This window comes from Chaetodon trifascialis, chromosome 7 (genome assembly GCF_039877785.1).
Source record: "Chaetodon trifascialis isolate fChaTrf1 chromosome 7, fChaTrf1.hap1, whole genome shotgun sequence".
NCBI classification, from domain to species: Eukaryota; Metazoa; Chordata; class Actinopteri; order Chaetodontiformes; family Chaetodontidae; genus Chaetodon; species Chaetodon trifascialis.
The window spans coordinates 17,737,561-17,757,471 of record NC_092062.1 but is presented as its reverse complement, the minus strand read 5'-3'; the positions used below and the strand labels follow the sequence as shown (position 1 = coordinate 17,757,471).

Here is a 19,911-nt window from a genome sequence, read left to right as displayed (position 1 = left end):
TGGCTTTATGGGCAATGTAGTTTTCAAAATCCCCAAACGGCTTACTTCGCCGATGGGGAAAACTCTAAACATGGCGATTTCTGGCTTTCTAACAGTAACGGGAGTTGTAGTGTTTTGTCTCCCTGACGGTGGCGATTCAACGGGACTTCTTGGAAGAAAAGTTTCCTGAGATTTTCATCTGAAAGAAAAGGAAATCAATCGGTAAATATAACACATACGAATGAGAAGTGGAAAGAAGACCTTATTGAAATGCAGTAGCATTAACGTTATACTCAGTTCATCCACTGTCACACATTTGTTCTTTGCACTTCTTCAGTACGTTGATGAATAACTGATTTCTCCTGAACAGGGGGAGTTGCATCATTATGGTCCACTTTTTGTAATAACGTTACACTCTTCGACCCATTTTCACCATCTAGCAATGTGTTTTACGACTAACGCAAAAATACACGTTGTAGCACAAAACATGTCGAGTTAGAAAAATCTTCTGTTCACAACTCTGCAAAATATCTGCAAATATTCTCCATATACCCAGCAAAATTGTGTGTTAGGTGCTGCTCAATCAAACAGATTCCACAACTGGAAACCAGAGCCTATCACTTAGACAAGAACATTGTTGCACCTCATCAGATGCAATGAGTGGATTGATTCACACAGATAATATGTCACTCTGAACATCCTCCCTCTGCCTGTCATCAGCACAGTAGCAGCATTATGCTGGCAGTTATTTGTGTGAACAGGTGGTCTGATCTCAGTATGTGAGTGATCCTCTTTCTCTGCCCCTGCAGGAGCCAGGATCAGGGCAGGTGGGGGACCTGGACGTGCATCCACACCCAAGAAGGATGCACTGAACTGAGAAACATCTGCTGAAGTGTCCCCCTCAACGCAGCTATGGTAAGAGTCCAACACACAGAGAGCAGCTTTCCACATTTAATTTCAGTTTATAAATCCCAGAAGAGTTACATTTTCTGTTGTTATCTGTTGGTTAGTTTGGGGTCTCCCCTGGACTGCCTGTCTGTAATTCTGTCTCTGGAGTCAAGACCATTGAGACTATGTGTAACAAACCTAATTGTGTGTACTGTAACAGGCTAATTGTTAAGGAGATTAAGGTGGAATGTTGAATTGAATCCCAGCATTAATATTTTATGGGTTAAAGCTGTCCATAGGGGGCTCACAGTGTGTGAGCAACTCACAGATGGAGGATTTCTCTCTCTCTCTCTCTCTCTCTCTCTCTCTCTCTCTCTCTCTCTCTCTCTCTCTCCTCTGAATATCAGTGGTGGATAGAAAGAGGAGCAGACGGTCCTACTTAAGTTGTCAATGCTAGAAAATAAGATACAACAAGCATTAAAATGTCTAGAAAATCCTCTTCCACTATTGATATATATCACTATATCTATGGAGATATGAAAAGTCACTTGTTGAGTTTTTTTAAATTATGATTATGACTAGCAGTAGTATTAGTATTTTGTGCAATTCTCAGTTATTTTAAAAATCAAAATTATTTCTAATTTAGAAACAAACTTGTACATCACAAGTAATCAATCAAATAAAACTTAAGTCAAAGCAACTAATTTAAACTGTTCCAACTGAATGTTGTAGAGTTTGATTATGGGCAGTATTTACAGATGTGATCTTCACCGTGTGTCTCTAAAAGGATATCAGTAAAGATTATAAATTCAGACTGGGTTAACTAGGTAGAAACAGAGTTACTGAATATTATTGATGTTTCTGTAAAGGAAGCCATTTTTTATATAGAACATCAAATGAATGAAGTCCTGATACTATACATGATAAAATGTATCTGTGAAAGCTAATCGGTGGGTATGGATCTGGGAGTTTGCCATTCAAGCACATTTTTGTGACATATTTATATAAGGTCATTTGTTGTCAGACACCCTCTGTTGTTGAAAATCAGAAGTAGATACAGTATGTGAAACTACAGGCTATAAGTTCATCCAGTTACCCAATCATGATGCTGTCACCTGTTATCTATGAACCTGTTTACCTGTGGAATGTTCCAAACAGGTGTTTTTGGAGTATTCCACATCTTTTCCAGTCTGTTGTCGTTCCTGTCCAAACTTGTTTGAAACACGTTGTTGCATCAAATTCAGAATAAGCAGATATTTACAAAAATCAATGAAGCTGATGAAGGAAAACATTAGATATGTTGACTTTGCACTGTTTTCAATGGAGTAAATGTCAAAAAGGATTGTCTAGTTATGTCACAAGAAAATCAGAAATTTTGACTTAATGACCCGCGTGTGCATTTTTGTATGAATAGATTTTTTTATCCATAACCATACATACATATATTGTCTAAAGATGTAATGCACAGTGCCCTATCACACTACATGTAGCACACACCCGTGCCACTCTCCCTGCACTCTGATTTCAGCTTTACATCCTCTCCCTATTTCACCCTCTCCTCCCTTCTCTGTTTTCACCATCTTCTTCCATTTCGCATTGCACCCATTGATTTTTTTGTTTGTTTTTCCAGCTGATTATGTCCCTGTACTCTGATTCGCCGGTGGGCACATTGCTCTCTGCACTTTAATTGGACATTTAATTAGATCACAGTTTTAGTCCAATTAGACTCAGAGGTGTTAGGAAAAGGATACGGAGGGGAGAAGAGGAAAAAGTCCCCAAGCTGGTCTCTGTCTCCCTTCCCCCCTTCTCTTTCTCTCCCCTCCTCTTCTCACTCTTTTTCTTCATCTGTCTTTTTCTGTCCGCCTTGCTGTCTCTCCCCCCGCCTCCCTCCTGAGGGCGGCTCATTAGTGATATAATGGGATGACACAAAACACACAGCTCCTCTAACTCTCAGTGTCTCGAGCAGCGCCTGAACCACACACGCAAGGTGACAGTAACTGCATCAGTTCACCTTAGCAGAAGTTGTGCGCTCGTTTTTCGGGGTGTTGCACTCTTCCTCCCATTTGGTAATGAAGCCATGAAGGGGTACATAAAGGTGTTTTGGGACAGAACCTGGGTGCTTCTGACTAATCTCCAGCACCTCCTGACAGTCTGCCAGTCAGAGTATCATCGACCAGCCTGTACACACACAGACACACAGAGGCCAAACATTAACGACACGCTGGGCAGAACCCTATCGACTCAGTGGAGTGCTCGGGTATGATATCACTACACCTAATGAGACTAAGATAAGCCTCATTACCAGCAGCGCTTGCTTACATGCCAGTCAAACGCAGGGCTATTCTGCACCAGTTTTAGCTCCCCTATGGTTCAGCCCCCTTCCACCTTTTGTTGTCATAGTCCTCACACGGAGCTCAGACTCGGAGCGTAAACAACACTGTGCCCCAGTGGGCGAAAACACATGGGCAAATGTAAACACACGCAAGCACACACCCTGATGTGTGCGGATATGCACACACTTCTGCTCAGGTGCAAGTCCTCTGAGGACACAAGACAATCTTTGTGTCCCTCGAGCAGTCACACACACCACCTCCCTTTCTGACTCCCTCCTGCCCTCCAGGCTCAGAAGGAAGATTGAGAACCAGCCTCTACTGTGCCCCATACTCTACACACTCACACACACACACACACACACACACACACACACACACACACACACACACACACACACACACACATGCTACACTTCATATCTGCACCACTGATCTGTGTGTTCTCTCTACATATATGTATATACAGTATGTGTGCGCATGTAGCGATGGTGCGTGTGTGAACGACAGACAGCAGGCAGGGGTGTTTTAGCCACAGGCATCACTACCTGACCCCCGTGGCTGTGAGATTGACAGCTGTGGTCCCGCCTAATTGCATTACTCTCCCAGGTGATTGGCTCATACCCTTGGGGCTCATTTGTCAGGATGCATTGTGGTAATGATGTAAATTAGCCCATCTATGTGTCAGTCAGCCTTCTCCCCCCCGCTGATTGGTCCCGCTGTGCCCCAGGGCTCGGCCCCCAGCTGAGGGAGCCAGCTCATTGGTCCTCAGGGAAACAGGAAGTCCCCCAGAAATAGGGCTTTACAGATTGGGCATCCCTGTGGGCTGATATTATCCTTCTTCCCACCTCTTTACCTGTCAGTCAAAACCCAGGGACAGATCCCCGCAGCCTATCCTATCTGAGACATAGATACACGTGTGTGCACACACACACACACACACACACACACACACACACACACACACACACACACACACACACACAGACATGTTGGTGGTATAGGCACCTGTAATGGCCCCGTGTTGGCAAAGAGCCGAAACACACTCTGTTATAACTGTATAAAGATACGCTCATATAAAGAGAGAGAGAGAGAGAGAGAGAGAGAGAGAGAGAGAGAGAGAGTGTGTGTGTGTGTGTGTGTGTGTGTGTGTGTGTGTGTGTGTGTGTGTGTGTGTGTGTGTGTGTGTGTGTGTGTTTATGTGTGTGTGCCTGTCTAGAATTGAAATAAAAGCCACAGGCTCAGGCTCTGTTCCCCACTGCTTACCCAGCATGCTCTAGCTATGTCCTCTATTAAAAGCAGACACCTTCACAGTGATGGACAGCTACAGAAACATATACACAAACATGCGCGCGCACACACACACACACACACACACACACACACACACACACACACACACACACACTCACACTCACTCACTGGTTTGTTTTCCTGTCTGTCTCAACAGCATCAAGTGAAGTGTTAGTTACAGTATGCGTCCGGTGTGTGTGTAAGGAGGCAGGAGTGTGTATGTGCTCAGCACTCCTGTTGTGTTGCTGAAAGGTTTCGTGAGAGTGTGTGGATTCTCTATTAAACTCGCTCCGGTTATATGAGGCCGAATATGAATAAAGACTAAATAATGTCAGCATCAGCATGAATCAATACATACACAGATGCACAATCACTTGGTCTGGAGCTCAGCCCATGATCAATAGTTTACTCTGAGTTATTGTCTTCATATTAGCAAGTGGAGCGCTCCCTGAGGAACACGTATGAATGGCTAAATGAGACCACTCCAAACCTCTCAACAGGACCTGGTGTTGTTTTTACACCCTCCTTTGTTTGATTTCAGACACTGCATCGCAAAAGCCTTTTTAGCCAAATTTGGATGCACTGTAGGTGTTTCCAAAACACTCAGATCCTCATGAAACTCTAATTGCCTGCTCTTGGCGATATGAATGTCCCTCACATAGATTCAAATATCGACTTGTGTCCCTCATGTCAGTGTTTGGCCAAATTATGATTTTTTTCCCTGCATCTAAGATTATTCATAAATCAATTCATATTTTATTGTGGCAGCTGGGGGGTTTTCGTATTGACTCTAAAACAAATCCGAAAAATATCAAAGTAAGTGAACAAAAATAAAAGTTTGGAATGAGCCCTTGTCAAGATGGAAAAGAAGCAGTGAATAACGGATCATTTGGTCATCTGTGAAAGAGGATGTTCACGTCAGAATCATGACATTACTCTTTCCGAAAGTGCGGCTATGGCATCTCTGCTATTACCGCATATGTTTGATATTAGTTTTTGCAGACTGCGTGTATGTGTGCATGCACGTGCATTACTGACTGAGTAATTGTAAATTAGAGATGTTTGTGGTTGATTTTGGTAAAGCCCTTGTAAAAACTCTCTCTCACGGAAAATCACTTCCCATGACGTGGCACATGTACCAAACACACACGCACGCACACCTTCAAGTGCCACAACTAACATAGCATTTCTCCCTCCCATCCTCCTTTAAGCGCGCTTTTACCTACTTTGCAGTAAGTGTATTAACTAACCTGCACTAAGTCTCTGCCACTACTTGGCAGAGCGTGAGAAAGCAGCAAGCATGATGGGTAATTGCCATGCTGCACGCAGTGTCTACAGGAGCGCACTTTATGAGGTGACGGCGGGGAGGGAGAGAGGGATGAGAGGGAAGGATGGAGGACACCAGAGTTTTCACTCCTCCTTTCAGATTTCTTACTAACAGTTAAAAGGTTTAAAAGGCTGGAGTAATCACCCTGCTTATACTTTGTCAATGTTTCCTATTAGTTGTATTGTGTAGAATCTTTTTATATGCGGGAAGTCAAAAATGGTGAATCAGATCTATATTTGTCTGGCCGTTAATGAAAATGTCTGGGAGAAATCTCAGATTGCGGCATGAGATTGTGCCTCCAGCGTTTATGTGTTTAGGGGCAATAATTGATTTCTGTGTTGTGCCCCGCAGGGCTTGTCCCACATCTTGAAACCCCCCCACACACACGCACACACACACACACACACACACACACACACACACACACACACACACACACACACACAGCCGGCCATGCTGCAGTATTAATGACACATGAATAAGACATGAAGAGAGACCCCCCTCTTACACGCTCACACAGGGTCTCCCCCTCCCCAGCTGCTTCCTGTCTGCAGATTACCCAGCTTTCACTGGGCTCTGGTTAAGTGGGGCCAGGAAGAGATTTAGCCCCCTCAGCAGGAGCAGACACACACAAGCACACCTAAGCGTGCACAGACGCACACACACACACACACACACACACACATACTGTAAGCGAACAACGGAAAGTATCTGTTTTATTGTGTGTGGTTGACTGCTTACAGAGCGTCAGGTGTTTGTTGCCTGCCTGAAATATGATTAGTGTTCAGGGATAATAATGTTATGTTTGGCTCTATTAATGTAGGCTACAGAAAAACCAGCTGAGCTTGAGGTGTACACGGAAACTAAATTGTAACTGTTTGGCAAAATTTTACATGGTCTCTGTGAACATTGCATTGTTATGTAATATTTCAATTTTGAGTTTTACGTGGTGACTGGAAGGGATTTTGAGATTCCCAGTTTAACCTATTTCATTAGTGGTAGCCAATTAAACATGCCTTATTACGGTGGATAATATGGCATTATGCATGCATGGTATACTTAAGTGTAATGTCCACTTGTGGGGCGTGCTGGCAGCTAAATGAATGGCAAGGAAACTGTCTAGACTCAGCTTAATGTCACTGTATTTAACACTTGATAAGCTGAGTGTGTGTTGAGTGTGTGTTGCTGCAGGTTGAGTTGTGACCTTCTATCTGTTTGTGTTGCAGGCCTCAGCGACGTCTAGCCCAGGACCTGCGTCTCTGGGCTCGCAGGTTCATGCTGCAGCTGTCAATGGAGATAGGGGCGCTCTCCTCAAACTCATCACAGGTATGTGGCACACAAGCAATAAGGTTTATTCACCACATCAACTGCAGTGCATAGGCAGAGCACGCAGAGCTCAGTTAACATTGATATGTAGTATTTTGCTGCCTAATTGATTTCTATAAGGAACATTTCTTTGCTTTTGCCCCGTATGTAGAAAGGTCAGAGGGCAGGGTCAGCTGCAGCAGCTGGTAGGAGTTTTGGGTTTTGCATAAAGAAACTACAGCAGAGCAGGTGCTCATCAGCATGGAAGCTGGAACCGCAGTCTCTCTACTAAAGGATGGGCCACCCTTCTGCGAAGTGCTGACATTATGCAGACATTTAGCCAAATTGAGTCTTGCTCGGGCATGGAATAGAAATGTCTGACCGAAAATATGCGAAGAGGTTGGAATGATGAATGCAAATTCTCTTCCTGCTTATAAGGAAGCGACATGGTCCTCCAGGTTATCAGTGTTACAATGATTGCTTATGACTTCCAGCTGCTCTGACTTATTTAGAAAAATGGAAGTGGAATTCCTATTAAACTGAACCAGTAACAGAGTGCGTTTTAAGTATAGGGAGTTGCCTTTTAAAACAGTTTATAACATATTCCATCACAAGCCACATAATTGTGCTCTCTATTTATATAGTCAACTGAAAATTCAACGTATATCGACCCAGATCGTCAACTGCGCTTTTGTGTGTGTGTACGTGTGTGTGCGCGTGCATGTGATGTAGCAGATCCCTCGTTGCGGGACCGTGAGGACCAGTTTGGCCGGACTCCTTTGATGTACTGTGTGCTGGCTGACCGCCTGGACTGTGCAGAGATTCTGTTGAAGGCCGGAGCCTCGGTCAACAAGACCGACCACAGCCAGCGCACCGCTTTGCATCTCGCTGCACAGAAGGTACGGACATGCACAAACGCACAAATGTGGACTGATACACGTGTCAGCTGTTTTCTGTGGAATAAAGTTAATTCAAATAAGTAGATGGTGGAATAAATGTGAAGCGTGATCTCTCAGAGGTTTAATGGCGAAGAGAGAAAGTTTGAAAGTCCATTAGCTGCTGTGGGAAGGCAGTGCCCCCTAGTGGCTGTAGTCTTGGCCTTAGGGCTTGTCGGGGGTGGGGGTTGGGGTGGGTATCAACTGATTTGTAATCCTGCCACACAGACATTGTAGCTGATAGTTTCACTTCACACACAGTCTTATAAATAAAGACTTATTCTGCACGGAGATTCTTCATTCTGGCCACCAAGACGTATGAAAGATAAAGAGCTTAATGTTCTTCTCACTTCAGTCTAGACTGAGGAACAGTCGGAGGAGACAGTGATAATGAGAACACCTCTGGACAGGGTGGTGTGTTCTCTCTGGGGAGGTAGCAGGAGACCAGCAGGATGTGGAACTAATAATATCTCTTTACATCTCAGTTATTTGTTGGTGTCTTCTTTTATGGGAGTGTGCTCATATAGGATCATCATATCATTGAAGAAAGAGGGGAGGTAATAGGTTATTGGGGTCTGTCTCATAGTGTGTGTGTGTGTGTGTGTGTGTGTGTGTGTGTGTGTGTGTGTGTGTGTGTGTGTGTGTTGGGGGATGCTAGTGATGGGAAGCCCTGTCTCTTTGACATCTGATCAATAAATAGCTGAGACAGGGAGAGAGGCCAGGGATTACCGATCTAATTGGACTGAGAATAGGGAGGATGGGAACACACGCACACACACACACTGACAGTCTAGATGCATGCTCACACACAAGATAGATCTGTCAGACTGTGGCTTTGTGGTCACAGGATGACAAATATACAAAACACACGTGTACACAGTCATGCCTGCCGTGGACACATGCACCCTGCTGTCAGGCGACGGCTGTTGCGCAATACATCACCCAGCAGCCTGGACCAAACTTTAGGATGATGCTGATGAAGAAGATAATGATCGTGATGATGCGGAGGGGACGACAGGCAGAGAGGGGCTCCTCTGACAGGCCACAGAGCCGCTGTTTACTGTTTAACAGCTCATCACGGACGCCGCGCAGAGAGGCAGGAGGAGCGAACAAAGATGGATGACCTGCGGATTGAACCAGACACAGCTAAAAGCTAGGGGAGAGTGTGCGTGTGTGTGTGTGTGTGTGTGTGTGTGTGTGTGTGTGTGTGTGTGTGTGTGTGTGTGTGTGTGTGTGTGTGTGTGTGTGTGTCACTGGTGCTGGTTCATGACCAATATTGAGGTGAACTGGTGATTTTGGAGCAAATTTTTACCACAGTTGTTTCATGTTGCAGGGGAATTTGCGTTTCCTGAAGCTGCTGCTGTCCAGGCGTGCTAACTGGCTGCAGAAAGATTTAGAGGAGATGACCCCGCTGCACCTGGCCACCCGACACCCCTCCCCAAAAGCCCTCGCCCTGCTGCTCAAACACATCGGACCTGGAGAAGTTGACACACAAGACAAGAACAAGGTACTACAGTACAGATACACGCACAAAGAAGCTGCTTGAAGATTGTTTGTCCTTCCAGCTGTCCATAGTTTGTCCTCAGTTAGAAACCAGCCAGTCAGGGCATCTGATCCTGCAAAGAGATAGCAGACTGACTGATGATCGTTTGTTAGAAGTGGCAGGAATTTGAGGTCATTAAACACACATAAAAGACAGACTCACAAAGCAATGAATGATTTAACAATCTGAGGCTCTGTTTTGTGTTCTACTGATAAGACCACAAACACACAGTCTCTTCTGACTGTTGGAGATGACGTATATCTGACATCAGTAGTTACTTTTGTAATAATCCAATATGCATCATCATGTCAGATGACAGTGGTTTCAGCAAACCTCAGAATATTTCAGCAGCCACCATGGAGGCATGTATCTGGGTTACCATCTCAGTGCTGGATCTTCAATACGAGCTTTGTGCAACATGTTGCCTTCACATTTCCAGCCCTTATCGAAGTCATTTTTTTAACGTAAATGGAAACTTCAAATTCGGTGTTACAACAGCCCCCTTTGTTTTAAACTCATTCATCATCTTTGTCATTTCCTTCTCATCTCTCTCACTTCCTCTCCGCACAGCAAACTGCTCTGCACTGGTCAGCGTTTTATAACCGACCAGAACACGTTCGCCTTCTGATCAAGCATGATTCCAACATTGGCATCCCAGACAGCGAGGGCAAGATCCCTCTGCACTGGGCAGCACACAGTCAGGAGCCCAGCGCTACGCAAACTGTCCGCTGTATACTGGTACACACTGTTGTGCTCGCACACACATGCTCTCAAGTCAATTTGTCACCATCGTCCTCCATCCTCACCCGTCATGTCTTTTTCCTTCTACGCTTGTCTTGTGTGTGTGATTGTGTGTGAGAAGGAGGCAGCTCCCACTGAGTCCCTGCTGAACTGGCAGGACTATGAGGGACGGACGCCCTTGCACTTCGCCGTTGCAGATGGGAACGAGGCAGTGGTCGAGGTGTTGACGTCGTACGAGGGTTGTAATGTGACAGCTTATGATAACCTCTTCAGAACACCGCTGCACTGGGCAGCTCTGCTCGGTGAGCGAACGCGCATCCTGTATGTGACCTACCACAGCCTGAACGACAGCTACATGCTGAACTGAAGGAATTCAGGCTATGTGGAAGTTATGTCCACTGCCCCCCACAACAAGATTATAGTTGTAAAACCTTAAACACTGGTTAGCTGAATCAAAGCCAAGATGGACTCTGAATGAGATGGCAATGTTTGTCTATATGTCAGTCCGTCACTTTGTTCCAGACTGAAAAATCTCAACAATTATGAGTTGAAGGTGTCTTTGTAGGACAGCTTCTTTGAGCAGTTGTCCAGTTCATTAATGTGTGCTGATACCGATATGAGGGAGTAAAAAAATGTCAATATCATTCAATAATTTTAATAACACCAAGCATCTTTTTCTGCATTAGATTCTGTAACAACATATGTCTGCATATCGACAACATGTACACACATAAATCTGTGATCTGTGGCAATGTTGGCCAATAATATCTGATATATCAGTCGGGCTCTAGTTGTCACGCTTACATCCGTCTGATGTAAACATGTGTTTTTCAGGCCACGCCAGGATCGTCCACCTGCTGCTGGAGCGAAACACATCAGGCACGATTCCGTCAGACAGCCAGGGAGCAACACCTCTGCACTACGGTGCTCAGAGCAACAACGCTGTGAGTCATATGCACTGACACATGAGCCAGGAAAACTGGCTGGGTCAGCATCATGCGCGTTTATCCAAAACACAATATTGGTGGTAATGAAAGCAGTATAAACAGAAACTGAATGACAATCTTTGTTGCACGTCATATTTCTTCACTCTCAAGCCGTCCAAAAAAAGACGAAAAGATTATCTAAAGGGTCAAATTAGAGTGTATGGGAAATTTGAAAGTTTGCATAATGTCCAAAAAGCTAAAATAAACAAAAAATTGTGTGTGTGTGTGTGTGTGTGTGTGTGTGTGTGTGTGTGTGTGTGTGTGTGTGTGTGTGTGTGTGTGTGTGTGTGTGTGTGTGTGTGTAATAATTGTGTGTCTGTGTGTGTGTGTGTAGGAGACAGTTGGTGTGTTCCTGTCCCACCCATCTGTGAAGGATGAACCCGATCTGGAGGGGAGGACGGCCTTCATGTGGGCCGCTGGGAAGGGCAGTGATGATGTCATCCGCACCATGCTGGCCCTCACCCCCCACATTGACATCAACATGGCTGACAAGTATGGTGGCACCGGTGAGTGCATGAGAAACACGAGGAGGAACTGAGGCTCCTCTAAACTGCTTTGACCTACAACCCTACTCGTGGACATGACGACATAGATGCCCTGGTCAATGATACTGTACACACACACATTTACCCTTGTTCTGCTTGTTGTTAGGCTATGGATGATGATGTCACAGGGGATTCCCCCCAAGGTGCTAGAGAGACTTCAAGACTGAGGGAGAGAGGGAAGTGATACTGTCAGCAAAATGAGAGTGAACTCACTGAATAGACTCCCACCACAGCCAGTACTGTCCTCTGAAACACACACACGCAGACACACGACTTGCTGCCACGTTCTGACCTCCAGCACTCTTTGGACGTATTATCTCCATGGCAATAGTCCCCCTGCTCAACCAGGCAGTCATTGTTTATGCATGCATAACATGCAACGGTTGAGTCATGCTAATGAGATGGTGTGAAGGGCAGTGGAGCTGACTGGTGCCCAAATCACTTCCATCCACTTGACTCTAGTCTGTACTGTCTGGCGACTGCAGTATGGGGGAGGAGGGGGAGCCACAAGGAGGCTTGAGTGTCTTGCTCCTCATTAACTTTCTCTGTCTGTTTAACCCTCCATTGACCAGGCTTTAGCCACAGCCCAGAGAGGAACTGCAGTCGGGGGGATGAATGTGCAAAGAGGCAGATGAGGGGGGAGCAGTGCAGGAGTTTATTGTCCAGTTACATTATCTCAGAGCATTTTTTATGTGCGTGTGTGTGTGTGTGTGTGTGTGTGTGTGTGTGTGTGTGTGTGTGTGTGTGTGTGTGTGTGTGTGTGTGTGTGTGTGTGTGTGTGTGTGTGTGTGCCCCCTCAGCACTCCATGCAGCCTCCCTGTCAGGGCATGTGAGCACAGTGAAGCTGCTGTTGGAGAGGGGAGCGATGGTCGACTCTCTGGATGTGATGAAACACACGCCGCTGTTTCGCGCTTGCGAGATGGGACACAGGGACGTCATACTGACACTCATCAAAGGTGTGTGCAATTAGGAACCTGTGTGAGTGTTCCAGTAACTATGCATGTTGTGTGTGAGTCACATGCCTCAACTGAAATGTAAATGTAATGAATAAAGGTTCTGCACGTGTGGACCTGGTGGACGTGGATGGTCACACTGCTCTGCACTGGGCAGCTCTGGGAGGGAATGCTGAGGTCTGCCAGATACTGATGGAGAATGGGATTAGTCCCAACGTGCAGGTATGAATGCATGTACTCAAAGCATACTCAAAAACTTACAATGAGCAGCTCAGGGTGTTGGAATCCCTGTTTAATACTCATGCACATTTACAAAGGGAATCGGAAAGTTTTATTTTTAGTGTCCATCATCAAGATTCTGGTGTTGTGACAAGATTAGTGTACACTCACATTTGCTGTAAGAGCCAGCTGTAGCATCATGTCAGCTTTGACTACAATGTGGAGGCTTTTCTATCCTCTATGAATTGCAAAAGAAATTATCTGCAAAGCTGAAGCAGCATGTCCAGTATGAATCAAAGAATGAATGAGGATAAATGTGGAAATTAAATCTTCCTCTGCATTGCTTTGTGAGTGCAGATGGATGGGCCTCATAAATCCTGAGCTACTCTTTTGTTAAATATTTGACTCCTCTGGGCAGGACCAGGCAGGACGCACTCCTCTGCAATGTGCTGCTTACGGTGGCTACATCACCTGCATGGCTGTTCTCATGGAGAACAATGCTGATCCAAACATACAGGACAAAGAGGTAAAAATCTCCTCATACATCCATGAAAGCACCCACACTTCTGCCTGTGTCATCTGAGCTTTTGGACACAACTATAATCTGAATGAGTGCAATTTATTTTTATATGGGTGCACAGGGTCGGACTGCTCTGCACTGGTCCTGTAACAATGGCTACCTGGACGCTGTGAAACTGCTACTGGGCTACAATGCCTTCCCTAATCACATGGAGCACACAGAGGAGAGGTGAGAACAGAGCCAGTCAAGATGGAGAGACTGGAGGTGGACGTAGAAGTGGGACAACGTGTATGAATGACACTGGTGTTCATGCTGTGCAGGTACACCCCTCTGGACTACGCTTTGCTGGGGGAGCACAGCGAGGTGACTCAGTTCATGCTGGAGCATGGCGCTCTGTCCATAGCAGCCATCCAGGACATCGCTGCTGCCTCCATCCAGGCTGTCTACAAGGGCTACACCGTCCGCAAGGCCTTCAGGGAGAGAAAGCAGCTCCTCATGAGGCACGAGCAGCTGCGCAAGGATGCAGCCAAGTGAGAGATGAGCACACACATACATTCTTACATATCTGTGTGCATGCAGAGCCACACATGCACTGAAATCTCAAAATTTGTTCTAGTCCTTGTTTCTATTGCTTCACGCTGCTTCTAAGACTCTCATAAACATCCCTGTCTTTGACACACAAAGAAGTGTGTTCATCACTCAGTCCTGCTTCTGTCTTCATTATCTGTCTCTGTCTTCTTCTCACCCATGTAGGAACAGTCACACTCTCTCCATATCTATCTTTCTCTCTGTCATCCCTGCACACACATACATCTTCCCCCTGTCTCTCTCCGCCGGCCTCTTCTCCTTTTGTCATTTGCTTCCCAGCCTCACCTTTATTCTGTCTCACACGATGCTTTTGAGAGGCAAAGTATTTTTAAGAGGGCACAATGACTTCTTACAAAGTCATTTTATGATGTTTTTGATGACTACATCATCATGTTTTCCTGGTAGAACTTTTTATGGCTCCACAACTAAATTACAAAAATTATCTAAACTAAAAAACAAAACGGGTATTGTCTAAACACAGTGGTAATTTTTCCATTCTGAATGCTTATATTTTCATCTGTATGTACACTTGAAAAACTTTGTACAGTTAAAATACAGTATGTTTTGTTAAATACTAAATAAACTTTCTAATAATGTGAAAAAAGCTTAAAAGGGAGTGGATATAATATATAATGATGTGCATTAATCCCTATGCTCATTTGTATATTACAAAAACAGTTGATACCTTTAAAACAAACTCTACACTTCAGTGTTTTCCGCATGGACCATGTCCTGTTCACATGGTGCATTTCAGATTAAACTACATGCCACGATTAGATCCGAATGCTTTTGTTTGTGCTCAGGAAACGAGAGGAAGAACAGCGGAGGAGAGAAGCTGTGCAGCAAGTCTCTGTGGCCTCTGCAGAGAAACGCAGGGTCCCGTTGGTGAGAACAGAGCAGGAAAAGCTCTGCTTAGTGAACATTATAGAGGACTTAACCATGAATGACTCAGTGGTGGAAACAAAGAAATCATCCAAAGCTGAACGCGCTAAGAGCAAAGAGGAGAGACACAAAGGTACAAATGTGCAGAAATTCTTACAGGTGTCATGATGGAATTTTGCAGTTTGAACTGATGTTTCGTGACTTGACAGTTAAAGTCGTTAGAGTTTTATGTCAGAGTTAGATGTTTTCTTTACTCTTAATTTCTCTCAGTAGCCCACAAGAGCAGATCCTCCAGAAGAAGCAAAGCAGCTGAACCACAAGAGACTCCTGATGCTTCGAGCCGCCACTGTCATGTGACTGGTGACACTGTGCCTGGTGCTCCCCAGACCACCAGGCTGAAGGAGCTTCTCTCTCCTGCCAGCTGCAGCCAACCGCCCAGCCTCAAACCCAGACCCCCCTGCATGCCCAAAGTCAGAGAACGAGCTTCCTCAAACACATGCACTCCAACGGACCAAACTGACACTATTACCAGAGAATGCATCCCTGTAAAAAAGAGGGATGCTCACATGACTGCGCAGACTGCCCCTGGCAGGACTGATGCCCACACCTCTCCACAAAAGCACCGAAACCACAAGGAGCAGACTTCAGAAAAGGCCACCACCAAAGACCAAACTCACACTCCCTCATTAAGAAGCAGTTCGCCTTTAGACCACAAAAGCCCTTCGAGAAAGACTCAGTCTGCCACACACGCACCCATCTCAACACGCACACACAGGGAGCACAACAAAGAGCAGCGCCGGACGAGGAACGAGGCTGCACGCATCATCCAGCGAGCCTGGCGAAGGTAAGTTAGCGTGTGTGTGCTTGTGTTTGTACCTGGAGGGGTGTTCAGTAGCTGAAGCTTATCGGGCTGTGGGAGCTTGGCAGTGACATGTGGTGCCCACATGTGCCCTCTCCCACATACATGCCAGCCCGTTCTCATCTCTCCTGTAAGGCCCCCTCCTCGATGTTTGGTCTGGATGCCATCAACACTTGAGCAGTGGGGGGGAGAGCGTGGGAGATGGGTGAGACAAGGAGGCAGGGGACAGACGGGCTATAATCTAGAGCTTTCATACTGGTTTAACAAGAGGCTAAAAGTTCAGCCGTGCTGCTCTAATAGCTACCAGCAGCCTCTCTTTGCTTTTCTCTCCCTCTAACACACTCCGTGTTTCTCTTAGAGGCTGCCAGTCCGCCACAGGAGGCCTTCTGTTTCCATTCAGATTCACAATTATATTCTGTATGTGCTGCCTATTAACTGCCTTGAATAAACTCTGTTTACTTTGTTTATGCTCACTGAGTATTAGTGTGAGGACTTGCCAGCTTTAAGACCTTTGAAGGCTGTCTGAGATTTTTTTATTGAGCGGCGTGCACGTGTGTGACTGAGCTCGCATGGATGTGTGTCTGCAGGTTCCACGCACGCAGGCGGAGAGAGGTGAGGGCCCACGAGGAGGTGGAGTCAAGTGATTCAAACCACACCCTTAACAGGAAGAAGATGGAAATCCGAGCTCAGTCCACTAAACCCTCAGCGAGTAAGAGCTCGGTGCTACAAAGCATCTACGGTGAGATCATTGCTCTTTTAGCATGTATGTCAATATGTATGTGTGTATGATATTAACAAATTGCAGGTAGTTAGAGCAAAAGCAAGAACAAACCAACAATATGAACATTCCCCCTGTAGAGTCTCCATCCACAAACCACCCTCCATCAAAGACAGGATTTTGATAGTGTAAATATGAGTGCATTTGACTGCCGATGGAATTGCCTCAGACACACTCGGCACTGAAAAAGGATGCAGTGTCACAGTTTCAGTACGGGAAACACACGAACCAGTGACTGAACCAATGTGAGCTGGAGCTGAAACCGAAGCAGCAAACAGATTCTTGAACTTGTCACACGGGCATCAGGTGAAGTGAACAGGAAAAGAAGTGAACATGCATGTGGACAGGTGTGAGTGACGCCCCTGACAGGATGAGTCTGGTGATATTCTAGACTTCCATCATGGACAACTCGAAAACTCGATGGTACTGACGAGCATTGCCTGTGTAGCCAAAATCCTAAAACAGCTGATTCCTCTGTGCAAAAGAGCTTCATTGTTGTGCAAAAACACATGAATGAGGTGCACTGTTGCACTGGGTGGCGTGTTCCTTTATTACAATGAACACAGGCGGTGTGGTTCATTTTGAGTCAATCACACACACACACACACACACACACACACACACACACACACACACACACACACACCGTCCTGCTGACGTACATGAAGTAATCGGTAGTGTGCTAAATTTGCAGCTTAAAACTAGTCCCCCACAAATGCACCATTCACTCCTGTTTGAGTGACATTTCCTTTTTGTTTAGTTGTAGTCAGTTTGGTCAAATTTGTCTTGTTGGTGCATTAACAAAAAACTAAAACTAAGAAAAACAAAAAAAAATCTAATAAAAGCCAAACTGAAACAGACAAAGCCACTCTGGAAACTTACTGAAACCAATATGAACAAAAATGAAGTAAGTTGCAACCCATGTAGATCAACAGCAGCAGTTTCCTGCCCCACATGTTCCAGTGTTGATTTCCCCTTTAAGGTGGGAGCCTTAATTGAAGCCACAGCTCTTGAATTAGAAACAGAGTGGAAACAGATTGAGATTTTGTGGGATTAAAGGAAGAAGCTGGAAATCAGGAAGGTTGTCATACCAGTGGAGAACACGCTGTAAGTGGCTAACTCTGGGAACAGGAGCCGTGTGAATGCCTGGGTGATGCTTGAATCCATGTACCAGGCCAGTATCAGCCTGGCTGGCTGTGTGGAACCTCTGGTAGGGTTTCACCCCACAGACAGGCCTGACCTTCATCACACATCACCAGGTGATGATGGGAGAACAGGCAGAAACCTTGCTGCGCCAAGACATACAAGCATGCACGCCATCTTCGCCCACAGACAGACAGACCCTCCAACATACCCTGAACTCCTCGCTCCATCCCAGCCTCCTGATGTGGTTTTCCCCTCCCCCTTCTCACCTCACCTCCCTCTTTCTCTCCTCCTCGCTGCCTGACAGTCCTGGAACTGTGAAAAGTTCAGAGCTGTCAGGGGGAATGTCAGACGACTGCGTAGAAGAGCAATCTACTAAACACACACGCCGACACAGTGCCACACACACATTCATGAGACTCATTCTTGCGCTCCTTTTTTTCTGAGAAGTTGACAGACATTTGAGACACAGCTCTGGACCAGGTCACACCGCTCCATTAATCAACCATTTTTAAATTACCGGTTAATGGTTCTATCTCTAGTATCTTTTCATCTGTCTGTAGCAACACACATGGAGAGAGTGCAATTTATTTTTTCAGCACAAATAACAAAACTACACACGTCGTGTACCTCTGGACTTACGTGCAAACTGCACGTAAAAAGTCAGGAAAGTTTAATTATACATCTCCACTGTGCTACTCCAACTCTATATAATTACACATACTGCATACACAAAGGTGGAGTGGCAACACTCACATGTTCAAGGCTCTCGTCACAACATAAAAGAAGCTAGAAGGTACCAAGAAACCTTTTTTTTTTGTTAGCTCTCTGACTTGATCAGGTTTACAATGTAGGAAGAGTCTTCCATTGTATCACAAGAAGTACTAATAAAATGAATTTGACACATCAAACTAAGTGAAACAGTATTAACTGAAGTAGCTGTTGAATAGCAGTGTCTTTAATTAGTGACTGAAGTGTTCGGAATAATTCAGGTGTTTCTTTGTGGCCGCTTAGTATTAAATATATATATGTATAGAGAGAGAGAGAAAGAGAGAGAGCCTCCAGCATGGTTTGAACTCACTACCCCTGGACAGCAAGACCAGAGCTCTAACCACTGAGATATAGAGCCCTTATTGAGTTTTTCCAGATCAGTTACCTCCATGAGAGTTTTGTCGTGCAGCACCAGCTGCTTGAAGCTGTTGACATGATGGAACTGCAAATCAAAATGATCTCATGGAGATGTTTTTCTTTACCCTCCTTTAGGGAACTCCATGGCCAGACGAGGGCGTTCATTTCGGGGCGCTCATTCTCAGCTGCTCCTGGACCTGCCACTGCGCACCCAGAGCCAGCGTAAGTGCACGTACGTACACGAACACACAGTTTTAAGAAAGTAGGATCTCTAAATTTTATGTGCTTATTTTACAGTGAGCGGTATCGACTGTGTGCACCTGACTGATGCTGTGAATCAAGCCAAGCAGTACTCCTACCACCTGAGACCACATAGTGCTGGACAGGGGACCAGAGGCCGGGGAAAACATTGAAACCACATATACGCACTCCCAACTCATGTTCTTTGATGTTTTCTCAGCTGGCCGGCTGCCTTACCTCTATAGAAGTACTACACACATTGTTCGCTCAATGTGCCAAGCTTTCTAAAATTAAGCCATATGACATCAGAGCCATGACCTCACGAGGTGGGGTTAAGTCTACAGAAATGGTGTGTGTAAAAGATAACCTTTCATCCATTGTGGAAGGAACACATACACACACCATCTCCCTCGTTCTCCATCGCTCTCGCACACACACTGAGATAACCTTTCCTCCTGTTGTGTAGAATGAGGCAGTCTATCAACAGCCGGTCATACAGATAGCCCACCTGCAGCCGCACACACACAGCCACACACACCAGTCTGGTCTCTAAGTGCTTTCCCTCTCAAGAGAAATATGTATTTCTTATCCATGCAGTTTATTTACTTTAATATGTGTTTGCACAAAAATAATCCATATTGTGTAATTTTAGATATATACCTCAGTGTTTGTTGGTTTTTATTGTATCATAAAGAATAAAACGACACAAAAGGCAGCATTCTTGGATTT

At 45.4% G+C, this 19,911-nt stretch overlaps 1 protein-coding gene across 3 annotated transcripts; it reads left to right on the top strand.

Moving 5' to 3' along the window:
* The first annotated feature begins 106 nt into the window (after positions 1–106).
* On the top strand, positions 107–19,896 carry invs (inversin). Of its 3 annotated transcripts, none has more exons than XM_070966469.1 (19): positions 107–201; positions 789–894; positions 7,044–7,143; positions 7,855–8,021; positions 9,391–9,564; positions 10,171–10,338; positions 10,463–10,643; positions 11,176–11,285; positions 11,662–11,833; positions 12,673–12,828; positions 12,926–13,047; positions 13,463–13,570; positions 13,686–13,792; positions 13,885–14,094; positions 14,956–15,167; positions 15,308–15,878; positions 16,481–16,632; positions 19,078–19,164; positions 19,240–19,896. In XM_070966469.1, exons 2-19 carry the CDS (start codon positions 892–894, stop codon positions 19,353–19,355), a joined length of 2,916 nt encoding a protein of 971 aa, XP_070822570.1. In that variant the 5' UTR covers positions 107–201; positions 789–891; the 3' UTR covers positions 19,356–19,896. The 3 variants fall into 3 exon arrangements, with proteins under 3 accessions (XP_070822570.1, XP_070822569.1, XP_070822571.1); XM_070966468.1 differs by having other exon boundaries at positions 15,305–15,878; XM_070966470.1 differs by lacking the exon at positions 107–201 and having other exon boundaries at positions 818–894; positions 7,858–8,021; positions 15,305–15,878; positions 19,240–19,494.
* The last annotated feature ends 15 nt before the right edge of the window (positions 19,897–19,911 follow it).

Bases quoted from the DNA above. Each gene is read 5' to 3' on its own strand.
- invs (XM_070966468.1), top strand. The intron at 11,286-11,661 runs GTGAGTCATATG...GTGTGTGTGTAG, and splicing joins GTGCTCAGAGCAACAACGCT to GAGACAGTTGGTGTGTTCCT. The intron at 12,829-12,925 runs GTGTGTGCAATT...TAATGAATAAAG, and splicing joins CATACTGACACTCATCAAAG to GTTCTGCACGTGTGGACCTG.